General features: G+C 39.6%; 1 protein-coding gene across 2 annotated transcripts; it reads left to right on the forward strand.

The window, feature by feature from the left end:
• Window positions 1-13,926: 13,926 nt before the first annotated feature.
• Window positions 13,927-19,809, forward strand: steap3 (STEAP family member 3, metalloreductase). Of its 2 annotated transcripts, none has more exons than XM_084725462.1 (6): window positions 13,927-13,954; window positions 16,426-16,948; window positions 17,439-17,766; window positions 18,389-18,588; window positions 18,675-18,839; window positions 19,193-19,809. In XM_084725462.1, exons 2-6 carry the CDS (start codon window positions 16,460-16,462, stop codon window positions 19,478-19,480), a joined length of 1,470 nt encoding a protein of 489 aa, XP_084581588.1. In that variant the 5' UTR covers window positions 13,927-13,954; window positions 16,426-16,459; the 3' UTR covers window positions 19,481-19,809. The 2 variants fall into 2 exon arrangements, with proteins under 2 accessions (XP_084581588.1, XP_084581587.1); XM_084725461.1 differs by lacking the exon at window positions 13,927-13,954 and adding an exon at window positions 14,000-14,078.
• Window positions 19,810-20,250: the final 441 nt, after the last annotated feature.

Here is a 20,250-nt window from a genome sequence, read left to right on the forward strand (position 1 = left end):
AGGATATAACAGCTCAAATATCCTGCTAAGAGCAGATGATGACTCTGTTTAGTTTTTCTTGATGGATACTCACTGAGTTTCCCATGTTTTCTGTGTGTAATTTTACTTGTCATCACAGTGATCCAAATAAAAACCATCTTCAGTTAAAAGAAAGGGAAATATAATTGCTTGTTTTTATTGCTGGCTAATTTATTTTTAAAGTTTATTTCAGCTTGACTGTTCTAAAAAATGATTGCTCACAATCTGGGACCAACAATGATCAAACTAATCAATTTAATCTTCATATATCAACATAAACATGATCCTGGTTATGATCCAGAAATAAGTAGACAACGGTGTTTTGTTTCTAGGAACAGCACTGTAAAATGGACCCAAACAATCTCAATCACACCATGCTGGTACAACAGGTTAGAATCCGCCACTCTAACCTGCACTCATGTCAGGATGCTGTAGGTGGAAAATTGTATGTTGAACATTGTACTTTGTTCCTGATGGTTGCCTCTCATCAAATTTTTTTCTGACAGGGATCTAATTGGTTACTCGTCCTTGAACTCACAGCAGTTCTCTTTCTAGGAGGACAACATCTGATAACACAAGTTCATCCTGACTCTTCTGATGGCACTTGAAGTAGATCTTGACCCAACCTCTTTTGTGTCTTTATCCTATAAAACAGATGCAAATTCTTAAATAGTTATCAGCCACTTTTACTCTCTGTGTGATTGTTCATCGATTCTTTACAAAGTCTTATTAAAACAACACAAAGACAACTTTGGTCATTGTGTCCGTCTTTATTTTCAGATTTTCCACCACAATTTGGTGTCAGAAGTGAGATCACTTATCTGAGGGTTTCTGGATTCCCTTCAGCTTCAACCTCCCCACAAAGACGAGTGAGAAGGAGGCCCTGAGATCTGAGACCAGACTCAGCGCTGTGAATCAGCTATTCTGATGGTGAGAATCTGACAACTGATTTTTAGAAAAAGAGAAAAGAAAAGAAAACAAATTGAGAATTTAACAGTAATAAGACAACATTTGACTAGAGGCAACTGAGAGAAACAAAGTACCAAGTTCAAGATATAATTTTCCCACTAAAATTTTAAGTAGAAAAACATTTTTATCCTTCGAACTTTTTAATGTAATAATAATGCTAATAATGCTAATAATGCTAATAATAATAATAATAATAATAATAATAATAATACACATGTAAAAGGCCAAAATTGATGATAAACTTTATTTGTATAGCACCTTTCATATATGAAATGCTTACATTTTAACATGGATAAAACCCATTTGATAAAAAGCAAGAAAAAAGTCAAATCCTTAGGTGTTACCAAGGAAACGGAGCCTATGGCTTGTGAAAAATGCATGTGAAAATGTAAATTAATGGTCCTACTTTTATTCTTTGACCGCTGATCACAGTATGAGCAGGATAATGACCTTCACTGCGCCAGTAATCAGGATTTAATGGCTGACGGCGATTGCCTGTGTCCAGACATTTGAATCTGCTCTTGACATGTAAAAGGGTTTTCTCGAATAAGTAAGTCCCCTGTGAACTGTAGTCAAGTTTAAAGAACTTTAACGTACAGTGAACGTTACATGTCAAATACTGCAGAGAACACTAACATGATTCAATGACATCTGACATATTTTAACATTTAGTTTGTGTTCAGGTTCAGTGAACCGCTGTCTGCCTCTGTTCCTGCTGCGGGCCACAGAAGCAGTTTGGAGACGCTGTAATCACAAGACACCCTGAGCTGAGCCGCACGTCACCGGCAGCCACGGCCAAATGCTAACAAACTGCCTCTCTCTCAACTTTTACGTAAATGTCAGTTTGACACGTTCGGCCGAGCAGCTCAACCGTGGCCCGCGGCGGCACGTTAAGACGCCAAACACAGCCCAGTGCCAGACGCCTGCAGTTCTTCAGACTGTGTCACCCACAGACACATGCTTGGCTTTCTGTTACAGCGAGTTAGAGTGAAAAAAATTATATAAGACTTGACAATTTACAGAAATAACCCATAATGATGGGAGAAACACTAAATAAAAATGATTTCGAATGAATTAGAAGCCAAAATAAAGGTGCAACAAGACCAACAAAATGCTTTCCACTGAAGCAATTTCCTTTATAATTCTACACTCTTAGTTTTGGACAGAAAACTACTGTCTTGATTCGGTAGCCAGAACGTGATGCCTCCAGCCGCCGTGCTGACATATTGTTGGAAGGTGTAAATGAAGGTGGACTGAGGGGTCAGCGCAGCCTGCAGCTGCCTGTCTGCTCAGCTGTGGTCGAGTCTGGAGGCCCGATGTGACACAAACACGCTCAAACTTTTTCAAACACTTGTTTCACTGTGAAGGTCATGAAGCAATTAATGCTGCTGCTGTCTTATCAAGTCTGGGTTTTTCTACGAACTCTGGTCGACGAGGGTCAATCCAGAGCCGACACGCTGATGTTTGTGTCACATGACTATCTGACCAAAAGTATGCGGACTTTGTTTGTTTGTTGTTACAATATTCACAAGGTCTTATATATCCAAACAATTCTTACAACAGGGATGAAAACCCCAACTTTCCGGGGGATATGCAGTTGGCGCACATTGTAGTTTCATGAAATTAATTTCTTTGTGTAAATCCGCAGGAAACCACAAAATCATAATGCAAAGAAGTGAGAATCTGAAGGTAGGTGAAGATGAATAATAAGAAACAAGAATGAAAAAACAAAAATACAATACAAACTCCCTCCTCCAGTTTCCACATCAGCAGTTAATACAACATAAAAGAAGAGGAATAATACACAACATAATAAATGAGTCCTGTCCTGTTTGCCATATTTCAATAAAAAAAACATCAATTTATGCATAAGTTAATCTCCCTAAGAGTGTGGTTAGTGTTTTAGCTGTAATTTGGATGTTTTTCATCAGAAAATCATTTTCTGATCACAGTTGCACGGCAGTGAGGCTTCGCCTTCAGCGGACTTGGTGACCTGGAGGAAGGTCACTGCAGGAGAACGTAAATAAAAAGTCGCCTCAGTCAACTTAGAAGTGCACGTAAATGAATTTTGGTATATGTGGAACGACAAGGAAAGCCTGGAGGAAAGATTGTGTGGTTAAGGGACGTAATAAAAAAAATAAAGAAGGAAGTAAAAAGCAATCTGCGTGTTTCTTAATGTGTGTGAGTGTTTGCCTGAAGGAAAGCATAGAAATACAGACGGAGAGGGAGGAGGAGGCTGATTATGTGCGTCGCCTTCAGCCAAATCACAGACTGAATCTGTGCTTCAGACGAGGGTCCACTCTGTAATTTGCGTCTGTGTTCTGACGTTTGGGTGAAATGACGTTTGCCTTTGGTCTCTCGAGACAAACTAACCAGCAGAGCCGCAGCCAAACGACATATCCTGGCAGATTTATGTCGGGGTCTACAAGATACGTACCTCCCCGCAGGCTTAGTTTGATCCGGCGAGCCGAGATCAATGCTGTCACAGGACTGTTAACATCTGCTAGGTCCCATAATGCATCTGCTCATTGAATGACAGAGAAAAATGCAGCTGCACAACGGAGCTGCCGTGACCTGGCAAAGTCAGCGTGAAAAGCTCAAACAGTAATGTCTTGATGTGCCGAGCGTGCCGCCATTAATTTAAAAAATGTTAAAGCGTGTCTGCCGGCAGCGTTGCATCATAAATAAAGCAATTAGCACATTAATGTTGAGACATTATGACTATAAACAACACACTAAGATGGAGGGACCTACTTTTGTGACAGCCACATCGCACCAAGTGACGTAAGAATAAATGTCTAGAGTAAAGATGTCTAAAGTAATTTTGTGTTATCACGATGCACATCATATCATGACATTTTGTCTGTAGTGACTAAGAATGTTGGTTTTGGTTAATTTTGCTTTTCATCAGCCAACACTCATTAAACGGTAACTAACTGGTTCATTTTTAAGAAAAAACACAAAATGATGTGAGACACACCATTAGGGATGTCATGATATACCGGTACTGCGTGAAAACTGTGAAATGAAGTGAAGAACAAAACATTTCAGTGGCTCAACGGCTCATTCTGAGGTAACAAAAACACACAATAATTCCTATTTTCAGGTGATTATACACCAATGAAAACATACTTAGAAATATTATATTCCACCTCTGCCATATTCTGCCAATAAATCCCTGCCAATGTTACACATTGGACTGAAAACCACACCAGGTAATCGCACACACACACACACACACACACACACACACACACACATCAGCCGTCATGACTCAGTATTCTGCTGTTTATTTCGGATTCGTCAGATTACAGCAGCTCATTCATCCTTTGTGTCATCATCTCCCCTCTGACATTTATTTTTTTAGCAAAAGTTGTGTTTCATGTTTTATATTTTTGAAATGCATCACATCATGCAAACGCTGCTCTGTCACATTTTACGATACGATGTGACCATTCACCAACATGAAATACAGTACAATTTAAAACTGACTGATGAGGTCATATAAACGCCTTCATCAACATTTTTAATTATCCGTTTCTGTCATCGCCGTACTGATGAACTGTTTAAAAACCATCTGCCTCTGGCTGCAGATTTGTGGCGTTGTACGTTCACATCATATCCAGACAACAGTCATGATTTCCTGAAGAAGATGTTGTCATCACGCGTCACCGTGATTGGCCCTGCCGTTTCAGTGATTTGAGGATCCTGATCAGATGCTGAGCCGCCTCAACCGGCTCCTTTCAAGGTGATCGGTGTATTCAGACAGAAGACAACAGCTGTGCATTGAAATAACTTCAGAAAGACAAAAGGAGCCACAGTTGTGTCACGATGAAGAACTTGAAATTGAGTTCCCTCGGGGAGGTTCTTGAGGACAGCAGGATGCTCAGTCAGTCTACCACAGAGATACAGATGCTACTCACATCACTGTCGCTCACATAATCACTGTAATTAAACACAGCCTCCTGGGTATTACTGCTTTGATAAAGTAGCTTACAGCCATTAAGACCATGACAGTGCAGGTCTTCTGTTTAACATATATAACATATATACAGTGTAGTGTGATATACTGCACTCTGCTGTCATGTTTCACCTGTCCATTGATGATGGCATCATTTAAGGCTAAAAATAAGGAGATGTCTTCATTTAAATTCTAACTTTTTCTTATATTTCTTTCTTATCCCTGACCAGTGTTGAGGTAACAAGTTTCAAAGTAGCTCGTTAAAGTACTTAGATTACTTTTTTGTTGTATCAGGTGATGTAACACATTTATTTTGCAGTTCAAGCACTCCATTATTTATCTATGTACTCAAATAGGAAGTCTGCTACTATTACAATTTTAACTTATTTCCACCACAGAAGGAAGTACCGCCGCCTGCACCTGTCACTGGAGGAGACTGTGGTGATGACTTTTGTTGCATTTGAGACAGAGGACAGACAATCGACAGTCTCTGTAGACACACGGTGCGCCTGTGGAGACAGATTTTAACCTTGGATGTCTCGTCAGAGGAAGTGACTATCAGGCACACATTGTGAAAACTTTTCCTGCGTTATAAAAGAGTAAACTACAGAGAACACTGGCTTGGTGAATCTATGTGATTTTAAAATCCTGTGCAGTTTTATAGTATAGTATTGTGTGTGCATGTTGAATGATGTACTGTAGGCTGCAGGGCTGTGACCTCTCATAGGTCGACAGACTGAAGGCATCTTGGAGTTGCCTATGGGCGGCTAACAACGCGCTTCTACCATGGATAAGCAGGCTACATGGTTAAATAGTTTATTTTCTGTCTGATCGTGAGTCTGCACAGGATCTTTTATTTTGAAAATTAACCGGATTCTCCCTGCCTTTTCTGAATCTGACTTCTTCCCCATTCGATCTGCTCTGTGCTAATTGACGCAGCATCCGTGAAAAATAGACTCGACAGCGAAACGGAGCGGAGAGCTGCTTCTGGGATGCACCGAAGCGCCGCCAGTGGAATCACAAGCATTGTGCAGAATGGCTGCGATCAGCTCCGGCTAATGTGACGCAGCCGTGCCTGGAGGAACTTAGCCGTTACGTGCACTTAACCACATTTTCTCCACAGGAAGGGTACTCTAGAGGGCACTTAATCACGTTTTGTCTACTGGAAGGGCATCCAAGAGGGCGCTTTTAATGTGATTTTTAGAGTCCACCGGTGCTTGAGGGTACCCACAGGGTCATTGTTGAAGTGAAGTGAAGCTGACCACCTGCCATATTTAACAGGTTTAAGAGTGAGAATAGGCTGGATCAGCAGGTGCAAACACATGTTTGTGAAAATACTCCAATACAAGTTAAAGTCCTGCATTGTAAAGTAAAAGTATCTAAGTATTATCAGCAAAATGTACTTAAAATATGAAGAATAAATTGTGCAGTAAACTTGTATGAGATGTAAATGAGTAGAATACCTCTGCTGAGAAGCCTCCAGTTTAATATACAGTATGTGTTTAGATCACCGTCAGTTAAACACCATCAGACAGTAGCAGTGGGTCAGTGGACCACCACCCCAGAGTCCAGTTCACCTTGACAGAGACGTTTGCCCACCGGCTCCTGTTTTACAATGCAGATTAGTGTGAGGACAGAGCGGCCCGCAGGTCCTGTTCCAGTTCACTGCACTGGAATCCAGAGGTGTTTCATACTAAATAAATATATAAATAAATGCAGGGAAAAGGTCACAATTATATAAAATGCTTCAGTTCAAGTGACCAGGAAGACGCTACATGGATCAATCCTCCGTTTACTGGATGTTCAAGATGTTCAAGTTGTTTGTGTCAAGTCAGTTTTTTTCATTTTCCTCTTTTTAGCTAAATTTAATATTTATAACATGCAGATGTTTGTGCCCGTTGCACTTCATTTACTCATGGACACATACATGTTAAAAGTCTGCTTAAATAAAGTAGCTGAGTGAGCAGTGAGCAAGCTCACAAAGTTCAGCTCACACCAACAGTAAACCAACAGTACCAAAGGTGTATACTATTTCCAGGGAAATAGTATACACTAGTGTCTTGTGTTTGCATACGGTAAGCAGGCGCTGCACACTGCACCAGCATAAATATCCCACAACGCAAAGCAGTAGTGATGACAACAATAACAACATAACAGACGATGGCAGACAGCGAGCAAGGCAGCGCTGTATAACAACAAATCAAATGTAAGTAAGGTTTCACTTTGCCAGGCCCGGTATATTTTACAATTATTTACTCCTTGGCACAGATTGACATGGTTACATTTCTCCAACCGGTGAAGATTCTGCCAGGAAGGGGCGCTGAGTCACGCTAAGTAGTGCATCTGAAAAGATATGCATGCTACTCCTGTTTATTTACATGAAAACAGAGTCAGAAAGATTTTTCCTCTGAGGACCATGAATGTTTGAAGCAAACTTCAAGGCAATTCATCCTTGTTTTAGGTGTGGCTGAGGATCTAAATTATGCTGTGTTCTGCAATCAAATAAAGATAAAATACCCGAAGTGATATATATGAGAAAAAGTGTCCTTTTGTTGTAGTAAAAGTCTGCTGCAGCATTTGCATGCAGCTAATCCTAATGTCACCCTGCGCAGAGAGCAGCTGCCCAGACGCAAAGATGGCACAGTCCAATCAGAATTGCTCACCTGGTGCAAAAAACATTTTCTAACTTCTGGGTTTACTTCCACAATACACAGGCAAAGTCTCTCCCCTTCTAGTTAGTTTGTCACATGGGACCTAAATGTGAATAATGATCAATGGTGAGAGATAATTACGTTTTTGTTCCTATCAATTCTATATGTGCAGTTGCATTTCTGTAGCTGCCTCCACCCGTGAGTTCCTGCTCGGCCCGTAGACTTTACATTGTGATGATGTCACAGATTGCTCTTCTCTGAAAGTTTTACGAATATAAAACCTCCCTGGATCATAAATTTACCACAGAAAGAGTCATAACTGACCTTGTTTGCAGTCCGAGGTGTCCTGTTGACAGTTCTTTCAGACGCCTCTTTTTTAATGGTGGCTTATGGGGAAAAATGCTTTTTGGACCTCAGATTTTTTGCTGCAGATTCTTTTACACGTCTATGGCAGGTGCCATTTGCAGCAGGGCTGTGGGTTTCCAGGTTGCAGTGATCAATGTGCCATGCATGTGAGGCAATGTGCATTATGTGGATTGCACATCTAGATTGTGTTTCATAGATGATCTGGCAACTTGGGTGACATCCAATAACTTATGGATCCTTGTATGATGATTATTCATAATAAGTTTGTGGGTCGTGCAAATGTGTTAAGAAGGCTTTGAAATACTGCAGTGTTGTTTGCATTAGGCTATTAGCATGCTGCTAATACAGCACAGTCTTTATTTATTTGAACTTCCATGACTCACTTTTAGCTGCCACTCTTTTAGTTGTTATTTATATACCATTACACACAGGTCAACACAGAGGGTGTCAGGTGCTGTGTCCAGTGATAGCTTTATATTTCTTTTGTCAGCGACCAACACAGGTCGACCTTTTCAGTCCTTCACATGGTGTTAAAGGCACGAGGCAGTGAAAGAGACCACAGCACCAACGCAGGACGACATTTGATCACACATTTTACAAGAATAAAAGTTACAAAAAAGAATGTAAACTTTTTCTGATCCTACAGAGCGTCCAAAAGGTCATGACGGGAATTTTTATCCGAGCTTTTTTCCTTCTGATCCGTGTTTTTGGAGGTGAGCAGAGCGGCAGACCTGCAGGACGCCTGACTGCGGTTATAACAAATGAAGCTACAGCTGAATGTAATTCTCTCGTGAGGTTCATTAAACGTCTCATCTAATCAATCATTTGGCAGCCGTGCACGAACATCAGTCAGCTGTCAGCGTCTCGCTGCGTGTTTTTAAGATGATATGAATCAATAAATCAAACAGCTGTTTTGCAACCAACTCTCTAATCAAGGGTCTGAGTCAAACTGCTGAGCACAGGGAAGTATTCCTTTTAATATCTTCATCCCCTGGAAGTCATAATGATGATGATGACGATGATGAAGTGTGTGAGGCTGCTGCTCTCTATGTGTCTGTATGTGTTGCTCCAGTTGAGTCACTGTCTGAGGCTGAAATGTCAAACGGCACCAACCGCAGGGTTGCTATGAGAGGGACGAGGTGGAAAGGTCAGAACACGCAGGTCTGCTTCAAATGAACTTATTAATGAGGTTTAATGACACTAAAACTGCTTTTATGTCGGATTCAGGAGAAGAAATGATTCTCAAACATTTTTATAACAGTGATGTGTTCATTTTATCAGTGGACAGTGCAGTTACTGAATGTGGTCACGTTCCTGTACACACAAGACGGGTTTCATCTAGAAACGACCCAGGGGGTTCTACCAAGAACCTTTTTACATTACGGTGCACAGAATCCTTGACAGTAGAGTTCTTTAAGGCTTTTAACAATCCTTGAAGAACTCTTAAAGATTTTTTTGGATGAAAATGGTTCTTAGTGGACCCCGTAGTCTTACAAAGAACCCTTTTTATACACCAAGGGTTTCACCTAGAACTGCCCCAGGGAGTCCCACCGAAACCTTTTCGTATTGGCAGTTTCATCTAGAACCCACCAAGGTGGTTCTGTGGAGAACACTTTTATAATCCAGGGGTTCCATCTAGAACCTTTTTAGAATCCGAGGATTTCATCAAGAACCCATCCCTGAGATATTACAGACAACCTTTTTGTATTCCAAGGGTTTCATTTAGAACCCACTGATGGTGCACCACCAAGAACTGACCCAAGGGGTTCTCTTGAGCACCCTTCTTATATTCCATTCCCAAGGGGTTCCATGGACAACGTTTTTTTAATTCAAGGGTTTCATCTAGAATCCATATTGTGAGGTTCTGCCAAGTACTCTGCCAAACTGAGGGTTCTACTGAAACCATCCAGGGTTCCACTGAGAATCCTTTTTATATTCCAAAAACCCACCCAAGGGGTTCTATGAAGAACTTTTTTACATTATGGTGCAGAGAAGTCTTGACGATTGAGTTCTTTAAGGCTTTCAACAATCCTTTAAGAACTATTTCTTTCAATAAAACTTCTTAAAGGACCCCATATTCATACAAAGAACCCTTGACAAACCCATTCTTCAAAAATTGGTTCCAAAGAGACAAATAGCTCCTTGTAGAACTTCTTCAGCCCTTCAGGTAGAACTCTTTTGGAATCATTTTTGTAATAGTGTATCAGAGCTCTTACTGAAATAACAGATCTGAATCCTTCCGTCCCTGAAAAATAAAAAGGTTCCATCTAAATGTCTGAATCTAAATGTTGTGTGAAATTAGACCATGACAGCCGGAGCGTCACTCAGCAGCTCAGTGTGTCACTGCTTCGGAGAAAATCCCCCTCACACAGACTCAGATCCAACCATCATCTGAAGAACCATCAGGCTCCATCTGGAACAAATTCACCTCCCATCATCGACCTTCACAGGACATGAAGAGTCACATGTTGGGCTTTTTGTACCAACTGATAAAATGATGTTAAAAACTTTTAGATGAGACGGTGGAAACAAAAACGCACCACATCAGGCCTGTACTGCAGTAGGAGAGCGACACCCAGTGGAGAAAACTTACAGCACATGCTGTTAGGTGGGTACAGACAGCTCTTTATCACTTCAGTCTCACCACAGTAGATATGAAAGGAATAAAAAACAGAAAGAAATAGAAATGATATAAGAATATACAATACGTTTTTATTATTTGTGTAAGGGGTAATGTACAGACATTATCCTGCTTATAACATGGTTATTTACCAGAAGAGAAAAAAAGTACCTCAAAATTGTACTTAAATTGGCTACAGTACTTGAGTAAATGTACTTAGTTACATTCAACCACTGACTGTGATAAACTGAACATACTAAACAGTAAAGTAGTTCAAATGAGCTCAGCCTTAAACATCTGCAGCAGTAAAATGCAACATGCACACCAGTGCAGCAGTAATATTAATACAAAAGCATCAGATAAAATGGTGAAACACTGACAGGAATATTTAACTTAACATTTTTCATAGTTTTCTTTAAGCTTTGGGTTTGTTGTGGAGGCAGACATCTGAATATTTCCTCCACCGCCGCTTCCTCTGCATATTTTTTTTCTCTTATCAACTTATCAACATGTCTCTTTGAGTTTCCTGGACGTTTGCTCTGTGTTTGTCACTGTCTCATTCTCATAAAACTTTTGCACTATCAGCAGACTCTTAACACAGGGTGCAGCCTTATCTTCCTCTGTCAGATGTGATGACTTCAGGTACTGTCGGAAATATCGGCGTCTAACACAAACGCCGACAAGAGTCAGAATTTCAATCAGAAGTAATTTATTGGTCCCCGGGAGAAAATCATGTTGTAATTATCAATCTAGAGTAGAAATATAATGAATGAATGAAATTATGACTTTTAATTTTACTGTGTTCCATCTGCTTATAAAAAATGCTGTTGCTAAGATAGACTGTGTTGTTCCGCTTGATTATAACAAGAGTTCCTGTTTCTGTTTCCTGTATGGATTATTATGTCCAGACATTATTGACTTCATTCAGTTGTTGTGTTTTTCATGTTTTTTTCCTATAAAAAAATCTGTTTTCTTAGTATCTTTTACTATAATCATAATAATCATAATTAATGTTATTTTTCAGTGGTTGTCCTGCATATGGAGCCTGATGTAGATTTAACAACTGCAGATCTCTTCATTGCACTGGAAAATCAATGTCAAATGTTTTCTGATTAAATGAAAATTGTAGCCTAAAGCCCCTGATCTCTGATAATAAATGCTGGGCCTATTTGTTAGATATCCTTTCAAATTGTTTTGTTTTACTTATTTTGTTTGTCAGTACCATTACCATTAACAAATACAAATGCCCACACCGACTGTGATAGATACATTATAATAAATTATATTATTAGATGCATATGTAAACAGTGTTTTACTCTTGTATCTACTTGATGTGCAGCTACTTTTAACTGTTAAAAAAAAGGGATAATTAAAGGAGCTAAATCCAGTGGCTTCCAAACACAAAATAAATCTGAGATTGACAGATGATTAATAGAGTTAATAAGAAAAAGAGAGTTATTTTGAAACATAAACATTCAGATGTTTCTCTAGTTTTTGCTTTTTTGTGAAATACTGGATAATTTGACCTCTTTGCTGCAAGTACAGCTGAAAACAGAAACTGTTTGCAGGGGGAACTAAGAAGTGATGCATTCATGTGACACAAGTGGGATACGCCAAAAAAAAAGTGGACAGCCAACATCAGTATTTTTATGAGTCACAACACAACACATGGCAACAACAACAAGCGCGTCCCAACTGTGTTCATCACATTTTAGTCTCTAGTTTCAGTTCTGTTTGGTTTGGTTTTCTCACGTGCTTTGTTACGTCCAACCTACTGTCTGACAGGACTGGCTGAACATTATGAACATACAGACATTCAGCTGGAAATGGAAATTCTTCTACACTAAAAATTTCAATTTATGAAAAAAGTAGATATCAACCAGATGAAATATCAGCAAGTAAACAAATTCAATTAAATATAAAAATAAATACTGAAAGATAATAAATGACATCAATAAAGTCAAAATACCTTCATGTAGAGGAAAATATTTATTTAAAATATAACACTGTGCATTCACTTTTTAGTCATAAGGATCAAATGTATCTGTATTGAAAGTGAATTAATGCTGGCAGAGGACTTTTTTATGCATGTGAATGTTCACAACTACAGGTATAAGATTTGTCATGTAACTCAAAGGTTTATTGTCACAGCAGTGACAAAATAAATACATGACTGTTTCTGACTGAGTGCCACAAACAGTGCATTTAACATCTGTCAAAACTTTTAGAAATTATTGTGTTAGACAAAAATGAAACACAGAAATGACAAAGGTATAGCCATGTTATCATCTAAAAAAATAATCATTCATTTATTTACAGTATCAGGCCTATTTTTGTATATGTTTTATATTTTTTGTCACATTGAGAGCGAGACAAACTCTCTGGATGTCTGTGTGAATCTTCATGTGTTGGACAAGAAGGTCCCCGGTATATTGTAAGGGGTCCTTGGCTAAGAAAGAGAAATTGAAAACCTCTGACCTAAGTGACATTTCATTATCCAAATTATATATTAGAGATTATCTCCTACTGTGAAAACAAATTATTTGTATTTAACTAGAAAAGTTTTGGCTTTAGGAAATTTTCATAACTATACTTTTTTTTTTATCATCAAACAAAGTGGAAAAAAGATTATAATCCCTATTTTTGTAGTTGCCAGTACTAGCAGATTGTTTTAAAGTCGTATTCATAAAGAACTTAAAATTCGGAGCCCATCCGGGGTTCCTGAAGGCAGCAGGGGGCGGGGCACTTCGTTCACGTGACCGGCACGGTCCTCTGTCCTCTGAGGTGCTCGAGAGGCAGAGTTCAGTTAAATAAGTGTTGTGGACGGAGAAGGACAGCAAGGAGGTGAAAGTTAGCTTATAACAGGTTCAGTTTAACGTTTTAAAAACAATATTCACATTATCCTCGGACCGAACACGGTGAGTTAAATTAATTAGATCACGTTAAAGTCAGAACATGTGTTAGCTTTGTGTCCAAAGGTCCCCTGTCTTTATCAATGTATGAAATATTTGTGTCACAGCGGAGTTGAATTTTGATTTCTGGTCAGTTTTCTCAGCAGTTTTCAGTTTCATTTTCCGCCACTGTTGCTCTGAACTTACCGTTAGATGTGCTGTTTAATCCTGCAATCAAAGTGAACAGGTACTTAACGTCAATATCAATAATAAGGTTGAAAACGTTTTTTGTTTGTTTATTTTTTTCACAATATTGTAACTGTTATTCAACAGAGAGAGAGATTTACATGCGTTATTATTGTATTATTGTGTTTACGAAAAAAGTGAAAATTCTCTGATTTTAGCCTCTTAAATGTGAATATATTTTGGTTTCTTTCGTCCTCTCTGACAGTAAACTGAATATCTTTGGGATGGTCAGGTCTATGTGTTCACATTCACATTCAGTCTGACTGATCAGCTGTTTTTTTTTTTTTTTTGTTTTTTTTTTTAAAGTTGCGTTTCAGCAAAATAGAAACCAGGATATTAAAGCCAAAGGAGGAGAGGTCAAAATAAATATTTAACTATGATATATCTTATATATCTATATACATTAGAAGTTAAGTGTCTCAAGTGGTTGTAAGCAAATACAAATAGTGAAAAATTACTAAATGTTGAATGCTTAATAGTAATAGATTACTTTATATATGTGAAGTGTCTGGTTTTACTCAGTATGTATACATGTCTTCATACAGTTTATGATTTTCAGACTTTTTGTTTGTGCTCAAGATACAACAAAAGTTTTCACACAAATCTGTGCAAAATAGCCTCTATAACACGAATTTAACAAAAATATATTACTTATGAAATCTTTATTAACGAATAAACAGACCACAACACTAAAACTGAGGTAATGGAACTGAAAAGAGGAAGGGACACACACCTTAATAATTCCCTCCATCTGACAACTGCACAAACATCAGTGTGTGTTACTTTATTAGGAAATGAGTGTGTAAACTGATACAGTAATAATAATATATGGTTGTTGTAAAATCCCACAGCACACCTAGACTTACCTCACGGCACATTGTTTGGTCTATACGACACGCAGACTGCTGCTCGGTGTGTTATAAGTGAAAGTGTTTACTTTCCGAGTGAGAGTTGAGTTTATTTTGAGACACGTAGGAAGTGTTTTGGTGGTTTGAGTGAGATGTTTGGTACAGATAAGGTTTTGAAACAGTAGTTTCAGTATTGATTGATGCTTGTCAGTGATTGAAAAAAAAACTGTAGCCATTTAGAGCCCAAAATATGTAAAGAAAAAAAAAAAAGAACTACCTTTTGACAGTACATCAGAGTGATGTTACATGGACAGAAACTGTCCTTGTGTCTGGTTGTTTTGGTGTCCAGAGCTCTGTAGCGCCTCCCAGAGGGGGAACTTGGAATAGGTTGTGTCCAAGGAGTGAAGGATCTTCACTAGTGCTGGGCAATTAATCAATATTATATCAATATCATGATTGGAGACTAGATATTGTCTTATATTTGAGATATTGTTACAATTCATAAGTCTTGTCTTTTCCTGGTTTTAAACGCTGCATTACAGTAAAGTGATGTAATTTTTTGAACTTACCAGACTGTTCTGTCTCTTCTCTCACATAACTACTGAGTATTGATCAAAAATCTAATTTGTGAAAACACCAATAGTCATCCTTATACTACTGTCACCATATTGTAGGGATGTGCACTTTTCCAGGGCAATATTATGTATGGTTCATTTTATTAGTTTAATACTAAACATCATGTGTGTATTACAGCATTTGTATGATTATCCTGTACAATTATACACATATATCCATGTTTGTGTAATATATATACATATACAGTATATATATTTGTTGTGTGTATAGTTTTTAATTCATATTTGATATTTTTATTGTTCTTTTATATTTTATTATATTTTTTATGTTATATGTATTTTACTTATCACTCTTTTTCTACCAGTACTTTAAGTCCTTGAGCTGCTCATCTTTTCTTGTCTTAACTTATTTTATCTTATCTTGATAGTAAGGTAAAAAAAATATTGTGATATTTGATTTTATCTATATCGCCCAGCCTTAGTCTGTCTGTCTGTCAGTCTATCTGTGACCCGCTAATACAGAGTTATTACATTTATGTTTAATATTATAGCGCCGCAACGATCAATTGATTATTAATTGATTATTAACTTAATTGGCAACTATGTTGGTAATTTTTTAAGAAAAAAAATCTCAGATTTCAGCATCATAAATGTGATTTTTTTATTTTTTTTTTCTGTGGGAGAGTAAAACAAGACATTTGAGGACGTCATCTTAGGCTTTGGGAAACACTGATTTACATTTTTCACCATTTTCTTGTGTTTTTTTTTTTTAAAAACTATTCAGTTCTGAAAATAATTGTCAGTTGCAACCCTATAATCCCCTATAAATTGATTAGTAGCTTTACGATTGAGAAAAATTTCAAACTGATGGCCCGTATCATGATCATAATCATCACAATCATTATCAGTATCTCAAACCATGATACTAATATTAAAAAATAATGTTAATTTAATCACATGCGAGTTCTAACACTTGTCAAATTTGTTATATCTGGACCAACATACTGTGTTTTTTCTGATATCAGTACTGGAAATGTGTCCAATGCAGCCCAACATGTATTGATAGCAACCATGTCACAGACATACAAGGTTAATACTATACAGCTGGTTAAAATATATGTCTGTTTGTCTTTTTTACTCACTGGTATTGTATCGATACTCAGTATCATCCAATACATGAAGTTCAGGAATTAGAATCTGTGTTGGGAAGAAAAATTGGTATCAGAACATTTTTGAAACATACCACAGTCTGTAATTCTAGCTTTTATTTAATTTATCAGTTGTTAACAGACGTCCAGACCTCCAACAGCCGTCATGCAAACTGACATGAAGACGCCCTTGTTGGTCAGTTCTGCCCCTGATGCCGCAGAGCCCCTGCCCCAGTGCCTGGGAGGCCCCGTGATCGGCATCATCGGCTCCGGAGACTTCTCCCGCTCCCTGGCGATCCGGCTGGTGGCCTCTGGTTTCAGGGTGGTGGTGGGCAGCCGCGATCCAACCCGTGTCGTCAGGGGTCTGTTTCCTGACGGGGTGGAGGTGCGGTCACAGAGGGAGGCGGCGGACAGCGCAGAGAGGGTGGTGTTCGCCGCGGTCTACCCAGAACACTACTCCACCCTGGTGGGGCTGAGGGAGCGGCTGGACGGGAAGGTGCTGGTGGATGTGAGCAACGCCACCAGCCTGAACGGCGGGGAGCAGTCCAACGCAGAGAGGCTGGCCGAGCTTTTCCCAAAGAGCCGAGTAGTGAAGGCGTTCAATGTCATCTCTGCGTGGGCGCTGCAGGTTGGAGCTCACGATGGAAGCAGGCAGGTGAGGTGGAGGCACAGGTGAGGTCAGATAAGGTGTGAAGACACAACCAGGGAACATTTTTATGGATGAAGTCAGTATCACAACAGTTATATGTTTGATGAATTAATGAAAATGATTTATTTTGAACATGTAAAAAAGAAAAAAGAAAACAATAGAAGTAAATGAAAAAAGATAAAAACAAAAAGAATATCAATAAAGTTCAACAAACAATGAACTAATACAGCAAATAATCAAGCAACACAAAATAAATCCTACTTGTTTGTAGAGTAAGAAGTATACATTTGTTTTTTCTTACCCAGCTTTGTCAACTCTTCTTCTATTCATCTGTTCTTCTATGTCCATTCTATATACACCCCAAAACGATAAGAATATTAACAACTTTAACAATTCTAAATAGTATATGTTAGGGTTGTAATGACTCACTCTGAAGTGGTAATGTTTGATACTGATTTCTTGTACCTAAAAATTTTTCATCCTCTCGCTCCTCCAGGTCCTGGTCTGCAGCGACTGCTCCAACTCTAAAGCCGCGGTGCTCCAGCTGGCCCGTCGTCTGGGCTTCAGCCCCGTTGATCTGGGAGGTCTGTGTGCGTCCAGAGATATCGAGGAGGCCCCGCTCCTCCTGTTCCCCTCCTGGGGAGGCCCCATCTTGGCCACCTTTCTCATCTTCCTCTTCTTCTACGGTTACAACTTCCTGCGGCGCATACTGCTGCCCTACCTTGATAAGGGAGAGAACAACTTCTACCAGCTGCCGCTGCAGACAGTGAACGAGACGCTGCCTGCGGTCGCCTTGGTTACGCTGGCTCTGGTCTATCTTCCAGGTATCAAACAGGGAACAATAATCAGACTACATGATACCAGCTCAATATCAGCATTTTTTATTTTTAGCTTAGTTCAGTGTGCAGTTAGTTTTGGTGGAGAACATTGTGTTTTTTATATTTGGGATTTGCTCGTAACAATTTCTGGACCCATCAGTCTAATATTTTTGTGCACATGTACAGCTTACCTCGTCTGTTGCAGGACATGTTTTGGTCTTTGCTGTGGCTCAAAAACTGACCTTCATTGAAAAGTTTGATGTCATCTTTAAGTGGAGAATCTGTAGATTAGTTCCATGCCTGATACATTATGATCCACTAAAGTTAAACACGACAGTGGTTTAATTAAATCCAGTCACTGGGGGTAATCTAATCAGCTCTATACTGAAACATGAACCTTCTCATAAGCTTCCACTTCAACCTGCAGGCTCTGACCTTTGAACTGACAACATCAAGTGTCAGTTTCAGCCTTTGTTTAGTTTCTACAAACATGTAGATTGCTATTATAATCTTAGAAAGATTCTAAATTAATTACTTGCATTTGTCCTCCATCCTACCTCAGGCAGAAACAAGCCTCTTCAGGTCAGTCATGGTGGATGAAATTGCCTGATGTGTCCCATTTCTTCAGGTCTGCTGGCGGCGGTCTTGCAGCTCGGACGAGGAACCAAATATAAGCGATTTCCTCGTTGGCTGGACTTGTGGCTGTGTAGCAGGAAGCAGCTGGGCCTGCTGAGCTTCCTGTGTGCCGGACTTCACGCTGTGTACAGTATGTGTCTGACACTGAGGAGGGCTGCTGGTTACACACTGCTGAACGCAGCGTACCGCCAGGTGAGCGCTGGACAGGTGGACACTAAGGACCACACACTTACACACAGTGTCAGACGGCCTCGGCTCTGATATTGCTTTTGTTTCAGGTGAAAGCTGGCGTCGAAAACTCGTGGGTGGAACAGCAGGTGTGGAGGTCCGACCTTTACCTGTCCTCCGGAATTCTGGGACTCGGAGTCCTCACTCTGCTGGCTATTACCTCTCTGCCCTCTGTGGGAAATGCCCTCACCTGGAGGGAGTTTACATTTGTTCAGGTTAGCAGATTAACGTGATAAATAGTTTTTAATTATTTTCTCTCCTGTCATTTCATTAATTGTAATTACAGAAATGTTTCCATATGTCCTCCGCCTAACTGGGTGCAGCCACTCTCCTCATAGGAAAACATTGGTGCAGCGAGCACAGAGCGGTTTCACCACTGATCATGTGTGAACACCTTCAGGCTGAGCTCAGACAACCTGCAAAGGAACCTAGTTTCAGCTGCTTGTATCCACAGTCTCGTTCTTTTGGTCACAACTCGAATCTCATTTTTTCTTATTTAAGTTCTCTTTTTTATATTTTATCATCTTAAACTCCTTGAACTCTCTTGTCTCTCTTTGTGTGTCTGCAGTCAGGACTCGGTTACGCTGCTTTAACTCTCTCCATCATGCACACTCTGTTCTTCGGCTGGGACTTTGCCTTCTTCCCTGGCGCCTACCCTTATTACCTACCACCGGTGTTCCTGCTGTCCCTCATCCTGCCCTGCATCGTCCTGGTCGGACGGATCATCTTGGCTCTGCCGTGCCTGATGTCAAGACTGACAAAGATCCGCAGGGGCTGGGAGAGCAGAGGACACCGGCCTCAAAATCACCAGGAGCTTCCTGAAGTGGATCCTCCTCAAATCTATGGTGACGTCTAGTGTTCTGGATAGTCAGGGAAAGAAATCTAGACGAACCTGAGGTGACTTTTCTCTCTGTGAGAGTCTAAACTGTCACATCCTCTGTGCTTTGAGACACTACAGCTGGACATTACTTCATAACTAACGCTTTTCTCCTTTACACCGACTAGAATAAAAGACACAGAGACAGAGAGTAGAGCTGTGATCTAAACTGTCCATGATCCTGATGCAGCCGTAATTTGTCTCTGATAATTTTTAAAGCTCTACATTTTCACAGTTCACTTTTACACCACTGTCATGAATACAAATTGTGCCTTGGTGTGTTCACACAGAAAGCAAAGTGAATTTTTGCTTTGTGTTACTCTTGCAAGTTTGACCACATTTAAAGGCTGTATCCATCAAAATGTTTTGTAATTGTTTCCAATGGGAACGTAACTTTTTACCCTGCTGTCCAATCACAGTGGAGGAGCGGTGGAACAAGTAGGCTGCCACAAAGTGTGTGCTGTCCGTAATCTGTTCAGCTTTTGAACTAAATGATAGTACTTAACCTTTTCCATGCAAATGCACTACTTGGCTTGACTTAGTTTGACTTAACTCGTCTGTCCAACACGGCAGGGATTTAAATGTCCATTAAAGCAGGGCTAGCCTCCTGAAAGGTGTCTTTTAACAGAAGAGGAGACCTTAGTTCAAGTCGAGCAGCTGTCAGATGGTAGATAAACACTTAACTTCTTATACATTCTTCACAATAAAAGTCCCCCATCACTTTGGTATTTAAAATATTTTATTATGAC

This window comes from Lutjanus erythropterus, chromosome 8 (assembly GCF_056507025.1).
Source record: "Lutjanus erythropterus isolate fLutEry1 chromosome 8, fLutEry1.hap2, whole genome shotgun sequence".
Lineage (NCBI taxonomy): Eukaryota > Metazoa > Chordata > Actinopteri > Lutjaniformes > Lutjanidae > Lutjanus > Lutjanus erythropterus.

Excerpts from the sequence above, each read along its gene's own strand:
- steap3 (XM_084725462.1), top strand. The coding sequence starts at position 16,460 with ATGCAAACTGACATGAAGACGCCCTTGTTGGTCAGTTCTGCCCCTGAT. Across the intron at positions 18,589-18,674 it reads TGAACGCAGCGTACCGCCAG|GTGAAAGCTGGCGTCGAAAA; the intron begins GTGAGCGCTGGA and ends CTTTTGTTTCAG. Across the intron at positions 18,840-19,192 it reads GGGAGTTTACATTTGTTCAG|TCAGGACTCGGTTACGCTGC; the intron begins GTTAGCAGATTA and ends GTGTGTCTGCAG.